Here is an 11,351-nt window from a genome sequence, read left to right as displayed (position 1 = left end):
GTCTGGTGGCTGGAATTTGCCCAGCAAAGACCCCAATCAGGCCCGCTGGATGACTTTGGAAAATGTGAAGAAGAACACAGTTTACAGTTTTTCCTACCCATGGCCAGTCACATTACACCAAAGTAATTAAATTACAGATTTCTGTAATTTTACACATTATTTCTTACAATCTAAGCTTGAAGAGTCGTGCTGAACGACTTATTTTATTTAATACAACAGCATTTCTTTACCATGTAGAAAAACTGAGACATAATTTTTAAATTGTTTATGTTTGTGTTGATATTTCAATGAGTGAATCCACAGTTACACTTTTTACACAGAGAAACTGGAATTTCACCGATCCAACCCACATAAGATCAAAGTGAACTCTATGTGGCCCACAATATAAAATGAGTTTGACATTCTTGCTTTTCACAGGGTATAAACGATCTATAACATCATTGCAGACGGGTTCATGGAAATCTTAGCTCTTATTTTGCATAGACCTGCAAGGTCTTTTTCTCATTTTGTTCATTTATTTCCACTCAACTTTAAAACATGAAGCTACAGCTGTAACAGATCCATAAAATTTACCGCACTGAAAAATGCGGGAAATGCCATGGTGGCCAATTCCCAGTCATTTGTTTTTAATTCAGTGCTGCTGTAGCACTCGTGTAGATTTCATTAACAGTCACTGTGGCGTTCTAGTGCATCTAATTTGTCAGTAGTGGCAGTGGATGGAGAGAAATCATACATCACACATGCAAATAAAAAAAACACATACAATGATTTATATAGCAGATATTTAGAATTTCTCAAAGTAATACTGCATTAAATGGTTTTAATAAACTGCACACACATATGCACATATGAAGAAATAGCACACAAACAACAAAAGAGCAGGAAGTCGACAAAGTGTGTTACCTTAGTAAGTGTGTCAAAGTAGCATGATTTCTAATGTCTTCAAGCACATCACAGAAACTCATATGAGGAAATAAACATAAGATAAACAAAGGTTATCCTCAGATTGTAAAATAGGCTTTTATAAATCTACCACAGTTGGACAGAGGTTGTAACCAGCCAACCATTCTCTTCTTGTAATATAGGCTACAAAATTTTTTATAACTTTGTTTCCTAAAATGTCAAAACACTGTGAAAAATGTGAATCAAATTAGAATGAAACTGATTGTAACTCATTCAAACTCTGAAAAGGAGGAGACACAAACCTTTTGGGGTTACAACAAGAAAAAAACAAAAAGAGACCTACCAAATCAAGCATGCGTTGCTACGTGCTCTGGTAACCACTCTTAAATAAGGCACGAGCCAAAATTAGCTTTATTTAATTTAGATTTTTAATTTAAAAACAACTTTTGTTTTTTTTACATGAGCTCATTTTGAGTTTGATGCCAGTAAAATGTTACAAAGCTGTCATTACAGGGGCAACAATAGACGGCAAAATGTTGTAAATTTGTGCAATCCAGAAAGAAATTTGGTGCTCAACACATTAGGAGCATCTCTGGAAACCTGTACCGAATGTTTGTGATCCTTAGTTCTATAATGGAAATCGATGCATGGGCTTTGGGTAGACACTAATAATCAAAAATTTAGCACACAAAGCAAGAAAAAAACATTCAAACAAGCGGCAAAAAATGTTTCTGCATTCTATAAGCATAGTTCATTTAATATAGACTCAAGTCAATCGGAAAAATAAAGTCAAAAGGGAGCCTGGGGCAGGCCTATGGGCTCCCCTAGTGGTATAGTTGCACATCTGTGAAGGCATCATTTATGCTGAACGATAAATCAGGTTTTGGAGTAACACATTCTTACATCCAGCTGTGTCAGGTATTGCCGTGCATTACTAAGCGAGACTAGGCTAAAACACATTCTGTACATACATATTAAATTAGGGGCAACCTAATGGCTCAGGGGGTTGGGAAGCACATCTGTAACCGGAAGGTCGCCGGTTCGTTCCCCGGGCCTCTGTCAGTCTACAACTGTAGCTGCCTCCACCAGTGTGAGAGTGAATGAATAGTGGAATTGTAAAGCGCTTTGGGTGCCTTGAAAAGCGCTATATAAATGCAATCCATTATTAAAAGACTTTGGTTGGTGAACTGGCCTGCTTGTAAACCAGATCTGACATCTATTAAAAACATTTGGAGCACTAGAAAACAAAAATACAACAAAGGAGTTGTTAAGCTTCTGAAAGTAACAAAGGGAAAGCAATTTATCTCCAAAAGCATAGCAAGTTGACTCCTTAGGTCCCTTTTAACAGACTACAGAGCAGATGCAACGCAGCTGAGTTGTAAACACGCCCCCTTTACAGTTTTTTTAGGAAAAGCTTTGCTGTAATCAATCTCTAAATGAGCCTACTGCTTTCAAGTAAATAAGAAGAATTCTGAAAGCAGCATCTGATGCTTAAAATTAAATATAGGGTTTAAATGATTTGTATATCTTTGCATTTTACACAGTGTGCAAACTTTATAGGAAACAGGGTTATAAACATGCTGTCAATTTAATAAAGGATAATTAAGCAGGCCTCCTGGTCTGAATTCCTGTTACAGCATCATTACATTATTAGTACATTGGTAAACATTTATTCAATAAGGCATTTTGCAGTGTTCTAGTGTGCAAACATGTAAACAGGGCTAGAGCATTTTCCCCTGATTTAGACATAATGCATGCACATTTTGATGTTAATAACTGCTTCTCCATAACATGAGCAGAAACAGTTTCACAGCTTCAGGAAAGTGTTGGAGTGATAGTAGCTCTTACATTTGTGGCAAATGATCTAAGACACTGGAAGTAAACTTGAACATGAAAAAAGAAAAGAACATGTTTTATAAACTTTGTGTAACAACCAATAAAACAGAAGGCTGGCGTGTTTGATGCATCAGTTTAAAAAGTATTTTTTCTAATGTGTGAATTGCACTAAAACCTTCTTTGTTCGTGTTCGGCGACCTGAAACTGACCAACAATGAGTCTGACCTTGATACACAGTGTCCTTCTGTAACTCTATTGCACAAAACCAGGCAGGTGTTTGCAAATATCTGCTCGGCAGTGTTGATTTTTACTACAAAGGTTGAGACTGCATGATCACACATCTTCTGCCAAAGATCCCCACAGTTTCAGTCTGAGTCAGAGTCTGAAAATTCATCTACAAAACAAAAAAAGAGAAGAAAACTCTGCGTCAGACGGAGTATCACTTCTCTGGGTGCACTTTCTGTGGACGAGCTACATCAATAAGGAAGAAAATAACAAGCGCACAAAACGTGGTGCACTTGGAGAAAGGCATTTTTTATCTTTTGAACATAGAGAACTGTCTAAGGGTGCCAGTTTTGTTTTCATTAACAGAGTGCACGCTTTAAGGAATGAAATGAAACTTTTTTGTTGAAAGGGTTGGTTCATGCTTTGCACAAAATGCTTTGCACAGTGGGATCAGACATCAAAGTGAAGTTTATAAATGATCCATCTCTGAATGTGTGCTGCCACCTCAGTGTGGAAACAAAATACTTCAGTTATGGCACTGAAAGCATGCAATTAAAAACATGTTTACCTGAACAGTTTACAGGTCCAGGTGTGTCATTCAATTCAATTCAGTTTTATTTATTTAGTGGCAAATCGCAATAATAATCACTCCAAGGCACATACTCTCACTGGCCACTTTATTAGGTACACCTGTTCAATCACATGGGGGCAGCCCGCTGTCAAGGTGACCTGCTAACCTTCACAGTGAGGTGGAAGTTGATTTAAGTGACTCTGAATGTGCTATGGTTGTTGGTATTTATTTAGATCATCCCTAGGTTTCACAGAAAATTGTTCAAAAAAAGAGAAAATATCCTTTGGCTGAAAATGCCTTGTTGATGCCAAAGGTCAGGCGACCACACTGGGTATCACTCCTGTCAGCTAAGAACTGGAAACTGATGCTACAGTTGACACCAGACCACCAAAATTGTACAATATAAGATTAGAGAAATGCTGGCTGGTCTGATAAGTCTCTACACAACATGAAAGCATGGACTCATCCTGCCTGGAATCAACGATTTAGGCTGGTGCTGGATCTGTAATGGTGAGGGAGATATTTTCTTGGCACAATTAGCAGCAAGTTCATTATAGTTTACTAAAACTAAACTAAAAACTAAAACTAGATGTGAAAAAATGAAAAATCAAAGTTTTTGTTTTAGCTTAGTTTAGTTTAGTTTAGTTTAGTTTAGTTTAGTTTAGTTTAGTTTAGTTTAGTTAAAAACTTCATAACGACTTGGCTGATGAGGCGATGATGGATATGTTCACTGAGATTCAGGTTGTCTACAAGACTGTGAGTCAACTGCTTTCAAACCGTTAAGTGTTTTCATTATTTTATAACAATAAAAGCTAAACTGAAACAAGAAGTTCAACTCTGGAAAGTAACTGGATTGAGACTGGATTGAGACAAGCAAAAAGTCAAAATGAAATGAAATAAAGACTAACTAGAAAATGTAACTATAATAACTCTGCTTGGAATTACAAATATTATCAAGTATTATTGCTGATCATTTCCATCCCTTTATAACTACAGTGTCCATCATCTGATGGATGCTTCAAGCATTTGCCACAAAGAAGAAAGAAGAGGGTCCAAAACACAACTACCAAGGTGTAACTAATAAAGTGACCAGTGAATGGACCTGTACTCAGAGCCTGCATAAAAACTAATTTTATTTTTACCTTTTTCTCTCCTATTATGAAACTACATTAAACATGTACTTATATGTACATGAGGTGACTTTGTTACCTTGCTGTCTTGACGGTTCCTCGTTGGACTCCCCTCCTTGCTTCAAGAAACTGGCCAGCTCATTAAAAATGAAATAAAAATCTACGGCAAAAACAATGGTGGCGATGAACCCAAATATCTGCAAAAAGAGGCAAATACATTGTGAATACAATGCCAAATGTATTCAGTTATGGACTATGCTGATGATGATGACAGCGTTACCCCAGCAGCCTTTGAGGAACCGTCTGAGTATCTGGACACTGCCATTATTGAGATGATGAAAAAGATAATGGAGGCAGTCACGCATCTAATGAAATCCTTTGAGAGAAAAACACCGGAGCTGATTCAGAGACACAATCAAACACTACACGACTAATTTCTTCATTTAGCGCCGCAAGATCATGCGGGGCAAAGTTTCAAGGTTCTTTCTGAAACAGCTGCTCTCACCGTTAGAGGCCAGCAGAAACCTTTAAACCTCTCGTTGAATTTGGTGGAGTAACCAAACAGCAAGAAGAGAGAAGCCAGGAATGCCAGCAGGGGGACGGTCACAAATGCTGCTGCCGAGGATCCAGCGAAGCACACGAATGATATAAAGGACAGACCCTAAAAAGAGCAAGACAAAACAAAGAGAAATAGAAAATAAGACAACTCTTTGGCATTTGAAATAAAAAGTTTAAGACGCCAGATGGTGTGGAGTTATTTCCAAGTAGGATTCTCCAAGTCAGATCTAAATAATGAACTGTAGCAGTGCCCCGAAGCTGTTAGTCTGTGTGAATTACAGCTTCAGGCCCACTTCCTGTAAGGAGATACAGCTGTTAAAAGCTATTCACACAGGCTTCTACTCCGTCACCCTTCTCTGTATGCCTCCCACATGTATGCTTGTGCAAACATCCACAAAACAAACGCAGCTAAAATAAAGGAAAATGTTTTATTGGTTTTTATTAATCATAAAGACGAGACGGCCGAGCCCGCCTTGTCTTTGAAGCTCCCCACAGGAAGAGCTGGACACACCACATCAGCACAAATGAAGGCGAGCCCAGACGCTGTAATCTCAAACAGCCACGGCCATCTTGTCTTTGTCTCAGTCAGTTTTCCCACACTAGCCTGATCGTAGGAACTCTAAACCCAAACTCCTGCAGCTATAAAAATGCTGCTACCGAGCGATGTAAAACTTTCCTGTAAGGCAACACTTAACAGTAAAGTTTTGAATATATTCTGTTACAGTGTGGCTGGACTCGTGTCAGTAAAAAAGAAAAAAATTATTGTTTCGATTATAATTATGTAAAACTAATTAAAAAGAAACGTTACAGTTAAATTAAAAAGAATCACTGGGAAAAAGACACTGATTAATAGATTATCAATTAACAAATCTTTTCCAACCTATACTGGCCAGTTTCATTCTAAACACTGACAACATCCAAGAAGAAAAATTATTCAAATATGCCATGAGATATTTATGGAAGACATTTATTTCCTGTGAGTGTGAATCTGTAACCTCTCAAAAACATCCATCATGCATTACGTACCGAGCTGAGAAGCCTCACAATCTTTAGGTGGCACGCTTTGCCTCAACATGTGCCTCTTATTAACAGCTTGTTTGCATTTTGGAAACATGTCAAACACTACACAGTCCTGTCTTTTACTGCACATTAAATGTAGACCCTGTGGTTACACAGAAAGACACAGTGGTCTGACACACTATGTACAGTATTGCATGCTCAGCAGATGCATATATGAGCCTGCCTGATATGTCCAAGCAGCGCAACAGTGGTATTATGGTATGATCTATTTTCTTTAGAAGCCTCGTGTGTAACATTTGAGTTCAGCGACTGTGGACTTGTGTCGTATTATTTGAAATCTTTTTAATCAGAAAGACAATCGCACACAGATGTGTGAGTTCATTCAAAGGTTTCCCAACTACTGCAAGGACGTTTAGCTTACACAGCAACTTAAAGCAAATGAATTTAGCTTCATACCTCGTATCATACCTTTACCACTGAGATAAAAACGTAACATTTGAAAAGGCCACCCTTCATTCAGACTTGGCCCTCATTTTTATACCGGTGGATTATTGTTTGTGGTGCTGAGGTGAAGGAGAAAACATTTTTAACTGTTTGGCATTTAAACAGTTGCTTCAAAAATCAAATAAGCAAAGAGTTGGAAAGTATAAGAAACAGATTTTAAAATCTTGAAAATCCTGCAAAGCATACCACTCACATACAGCGAGATGCACTGACATGCTTCACTTGTGAAAAGTTTAGGAATGGACTCACTGAACAGAAGTGCTGCATAGTATATCACAAATCTCCTAAAATAAGCCTAAACCAGGCGTGGTATCTCACCTACAGTCCAAGTAGGACACACTTCTGACTTCTACTGTTGACAAAAGTCTTGTGTTGCCCTTGATTTCTTTATATTTTGCTAGCAAAATGTGATTTAGATGGAAATACAGTATGTAAGGCAAAAACAGTTTGTGCAGTTCGAACAAGCCTGAAGGTTAATATTTGATATGGCCACCTTTACTCTAAGAACAGGCTGAACTCTCTTAGGCAAGCTTTCTTGTCATTTCTTTAAGTCTTTGGATGTTGGCTGGCTTTTTTTCTGTTCTCTGTCAAGATGATCCCACACGGCTTCAAAAATGTCGAGATCAAGGCTCTGCGAGGCCAATCCAGGACTGATAGTGTCTCATTGTCTGTTTTTCTATCCAGGTATGATTTTACTGCACTGTGTTTTGGGGTGATCGTCATGCTGAACAATGAAGGTGTTGCCAGTCACATGCTTTGCAGATGGTGGATCAAAATCTAATGGTACTTTTCTCTCTTCATAATTCCACCAATTTGGTCAGGTTCTCCAACATCAGCCCCAAACCATGACAGAGCCTCCACTTTGTTTCACAGACACTCACTGTTGTACCTCTCTCCTCCCCACTTCCATTTAAACAACCAAAAATATCAAGTTTGGTATTAACACTACATCAGGCCTGTTGCCACTGATTTTCAGTCCACCTCTTGCATGATTTGGCATACCTCACTCTTTTCATTTGTCCACCACTTGTCCAGTTTTCTGAGATTTTTTTTAAGGACACACTGCACATCATGCTGAGATATGCCAAGCTTTCAGCCAATAGTTCTGTGAGAATCACCTTGTTTGTGCAAAAATTTAATTTTATCTCTATCAAGCTGTCTTATCGTTGGCATTATTAAAGATTCGACCACAGAAATCGAAACAATGTATTTTTGCGACAGGCTGCTAATAACAAAGAGGCTAAAGATACAACTGTTTCTTGGCTGAGTATTATGTGGTTTAAGTAAAATAAATCTGAAAATGTTTAACTACTGGGGCTTTCCAAAGAAAAACTTTTAACAAGCCTGGCACTACTGGTCACAACAAATTCTGGCTCCTTCAAGAATATAGGAAATATAAAGATATTAGGGTTGGCTAAAGACTTTTGCACACTACTATCTGGGTCTTGTTTAACGTGGGTTACAGGCCATTCCACGCTGTGAAGCAGCAGTAAAGAGACTGCGCTTTGTGTGGGAGTGTAGAGCTGTGCTCCAGGCGACATACAGAAAAGGATGTGACTGCGGGGAAGATAACTGCTCACTCACAGCCCAGCATGAGCCGAATGTCACATGACACAGTTTGAGGGTTTGCAGCGAGAAGACCCTTCCCACAAATAACTCGCGATGCTGGTAATCTCACACTAACACCATGGCGCAAGTTTTTTTTCAGTATTTGGTTTGTTGAAATCGACAATAAAAACCCAAGTTCTTCTCAATATATTTGAACTTGAAATGAATTGTGCACAAAAGAGAGCCTGGAATTACACCGTGGTTTACTTGGATCATTGACAGCGTGGACAACAGTGGTTACCTCAGGCTTTTCACCGCGTGTCCATCCAAACCAGTACGATCCAGTATAAAGTCAGTCAGAGTTTCCTAAGCTTGTCTCACGGCTGCTTTAAACTTACTGTTCTTTCCGTTTCTAAAGGAGACCTAACGGAAACCGAGTGAACCTAAAATGACAGTTAACCAAGCTTTTAAAGTTATTTCTGAATGTGCGCTGAAATCAACACAGTGCAGTGTCTGCAAAAACTGCCAGAAACTACCCACAACTCTGCGCCTTTGGTGAAACAACGGTCCACTGGCGCTCAGATTTGCTGGCCTGGCTCATCGGGTCATTTCTTACCACTTCAGCAATAAGCAGCATTCCTTTCCTGGATGTGACGAACTCTTTGCTGGGAAGAATGGACTTCAGGACAGCCTGGGGCGGCCGGTTCGAGCTGGGAGCCTCGATGTCCCCCATTGTTATGAAAAGAAAAACTCTCCTCGAGCTCCGGGCTGCTCAAACTACAAGTACTGCAGCGATTTTAGTGCAAAATAAACACACACACACACACACACACACACTCAAATGAGATATGAGGAGGCGTGAGGCTTCTCTGAGGTGGAAGCGGAAACAATGACAAGCTCGGAAATGCAGCGCGAGCGCCAGAAAAAAAGAAGTGCAACATCTGCTTTCTCCAGATGTGAAATGCGATGCCCCCAGCTGCACACAACGGCGGAAATATACAACTCATGATGTCACAAAGAAAAAAATCTTTATTGATATTTTTTTTTCTCTTTCCCTTTACAATTTAGAAATCTTAAACAGCCACACCATGCTTAGTTACAGAATCAAATATGCCTGTGAATAAACTAACAAACACTTCTACAGCTAAACCTTTAAACTACGCACAGAATGCAAAAGCAGTTAGCGGGTTGGGGTCATTCATGCGCACACGTTGTCGTTAGTTTGCTGCAGTTCGTCTGTTTTATGTATTCTGCGTTTCAGTCCTCGGCCTGTTGAATGTGATGATACTGAACAGAATGTAGCTCTCAGCGCACAGCAGCACAGCTAAGAGGAAACACATGATCTGCAAAAAGAGGGTACATCTCAGCATACATCCATTGCATTCCACATGTGTGTGTTCGTGTGTATGTAGGCTACTCATATTGGGAGTGTTTTTACGTTTTTTACACAGTCAAACTTTAAGGACTCGCCTCTCTTTGAGAAACAAGAAAACAAGTCATTCAGGGGTAAAGGCTTGTTTAAACTTAGAGTAGTGCTCCAGAAGTGAATCTATGCCAATGCATGAAGGTTTAATGTTACTGAGCATACTGTATATACACTTAAATACATCTCACCCCTCCAATCAGCATGCCTGTGTTAATGTAAGAAGTCATAGCCATCAAGCTCAAGGTGATGAAGTAAACGCTTGCAAAGACTGAATTCAATACATCCTGAAGAAGGAGAACAAAAAGAAAAGAACAAGAGCTTGAACATGCAACAGGCAGTCACACTTTTTTTTCACTCTCTCTCACTATGTCCAAAGCTGTAACACATCACTTACAACTAGAGGCCAAAAGAAGAAGGTCAGCCTCTTGTTGAGTTTGAGCAGGTAGAGCACCAGCAGAAGCGAGGTGATGAAAAACTCCAACGCTGTGGCTGCGATGTACTTGGGTGTCGAGGCTACAGCAAAACACACAAAAGCCACAAACAGAGTCACCTACAGCAGAGAGGGGGAGATTGCAAAGAGAAACTGTCACTGAGATAACAGAGCCAAGAAAAAAACACTGTGATGTTTGATAACAGCTTATTTTAAAACTGCATTGTGTACTGTGAGGTCTCCTTCCTTCTCGTCCACTGGTTGCTTCGCAATTTTTTTTTTTTTGCAACGTGTTGCACCTCTCAGTTTAGAGAGAAAAACAGGAACTGTCATTTTGAGAAGCTTTCCTCATGACATTTAAAAAGATTAAACAGGTCATGATCCACTTCAGCAACAGCCTTTAAATCACATACTAACATTTACCAGCTAAAGCATATAGCATTGTGAAGCTATTGCGCCATGTTCTGTTTCTGTTCCCCCTTTTTAACAGGCACAAGGCAGCGAAACGGCATGTATCAGCTGTTTTACACCACATTACGCCAAATGTCCAAAGTTAGGATATAAGCAAATATCTCACCATCTCTGTCACCTTCACAATCCCCCTCCTGGATTTGAGAAAAGCAGTGTCCACTTCCATTGCTGTCTGTTTTGTTGTCATTCTACAGCATGATGATCTGATTTCAACAGAGAACTCGCTCAGTCTGTTTCCTGAAACATGCAATTTCCTTTGATAGAAATAGAAAATGACTGATCACAAGAATAGACACTGTATTTTCACACTTACTGCTACTTATAACTGCTCAGGGGGAAAAAACACAAGTAAAAATGAGCTCTGGCTCCAACAGAAACCTTACACTTACCTTACACTGTGGGTAACACATCATATTTGCTTTTAGGATGGATAAGATTATAATTAACATCTTCATCAACTTCAGTAAATGTTGAACATCAACAGGAAATAACTGAAGATTTCTGTTTCAGCAGTTAAATGCAGAGTCAAACCATGACCTAATAAGCCTACACCCTGACTACTCTGATACTCATACTTGGACTATGGTTGTGCTACCAGTTGGCTAATCCATTTTAAAAAGCTATGTCTTCCTCTTATTTATTCTCAGCCAGACTGGTACATAAGTGTCTGTGAAGCTTCTCAGTCATCCAGGTCATCCTAGTCTAAAGATGTTTCACCTCTCATCTGAG

General features: G+C 39.3%; 2 protein-coding genes across 5 annotated transcripts; both read right to left on the bottom strand.

The window, feature by feature from the left end:
* Positions 1-790: 790 nt before the first annotated feature.
* Positions 791-9,188, bottom strand: LOC146678771 (CKLF-like MARVEL transmembrane domain-containing protein 3). Its single transcript, XM_085402851.1, has 5 exons — positions 8,912-9,188; positions 5,171-5,326; positions 4,946-5,041; positions 4,745-4,862; positions 791-3,133 (listed from the first exon to the last, which is right to left on the bottom strand). The coding sequence occupies exons 1-5, from the start codon at positions 9,026-9,028 to the stop codon at positions 3,105-3,107; spliced, it is 516 nt and encodes a 171-aa protein (XP_085258977.1). The 5' UTR covers positions 9,029-9,188; the 3' UTR covers positions 791-3,104.
* A 145-nt stretch (positions 9,189-9,333) lies between these two features.
* On the bottom strand, positions 9,334-11,351 carry LOC146678770 (chemokine-like factor). 4 transcript variants are annotated; one of them, XM_085402879.1, is made up of 5 exons: positions 11,012-11,351; positions 10,729-10,859; positions 10,116-10,271; positions 9,910-10,005; positions 9,334-9,638 (listed from the first exon to the last, which is right to left on the bottom strand). In XM_085402879.1, the coding sequence occupies exons 2-5, from the start codon at positions 10,807-10,809 to the stop codon at positions 9,537-9,539; spliced, it is 435 nt and encodes a 144-aa protein (XP_085259005.1). In that variant the 5' UTR covers positions 10,810-10,859; positions 11,012-11,351; the 3' UTR covers positions 9,334-9,536. The 4 variants fall into 4 exon arrangements, with proteins under 4 accessions (XP_085259005.1, XP_085259013.1, XP_085258996.1 ...); XM_085402887.1 differs by having other exon boundaries at positions 10,729-10,825; XM_085402864.1 differs by having other exon boundaries at positions 9,335-9,638; positions 10,729-10,876.

The sequence above is a fragment of the Rhamphochromis longiceps genome, linkage group LG1, assembly GCF_057381845.1.
Source record: "Rhamphochromis longiceps isolate RC_006_pf linkage group LG1, R_longiceps_female_GT1.1, whole genome shotgun sequence".
Lineage (NCBI taxonomy): Eukaryota > Metazoa > Chordata > Actinopteri > Cichliformes > Cichlidae > Rhamphochromis > Rhamphochromis longiceps.
Note: the sequence above shows the minus strand (reverse complement) of the source record. Positions and strands in the feature narration are given on the sequence as shown.

What these genes read in the sequence shown, in the direction of transcription:
- LOC146678771 (XM_085402851.1), bottom strand. Translation starts at nt 9,028, where the DNA reads ATGGGGGACATCGAGGCTCCCAGCTCGAACCGGCCGCCCCAGGCTGTC. An exon ending in TGCTGCTTATTGCTGAAGTG is followed by an intron (nt 5,327 to 8,911) that starts GTAAGAAATGAC and finishes TGCTCTTTTTAG; the next exon opens with GGTCTGTCCTTTATATCATT. An exon ending in GGAACCGTCAAGACAGCAAG is followed by an intron (nt 3,134 to 4,744) that starts GTAACAAAGTCA and finishes TTTGTTTTGTAG; the next exon opens with ATGAATTTTCAGACTCTGAC.
- LOC146678770 (XM_085402879.1), bottom strand. Translation starts at nt 10,809, where the DNA reads ATGACAACAAAACAGACAGCAATGGAAGTGGACACTGCTTTTCTCAAA. An exon ending in TCTTCTTTTGGCCTCTAGTT is followed by an intron (nt 10,006 to 10,115) that starts GTAAGTGATGTG and finishes CTCCTTCTTCAG; the next exon opens with GATGTATTGAATTCAGTCTT. An exon ending in CAGGCATGCTGATTGGAGGG is followed by an intron (nt 9,639 to 9,909) that starts GTGAGATGTATT and finishes CTCTTTTTGCAG; the next exon opens with ATCATGTGTTTCCTCTTAGC.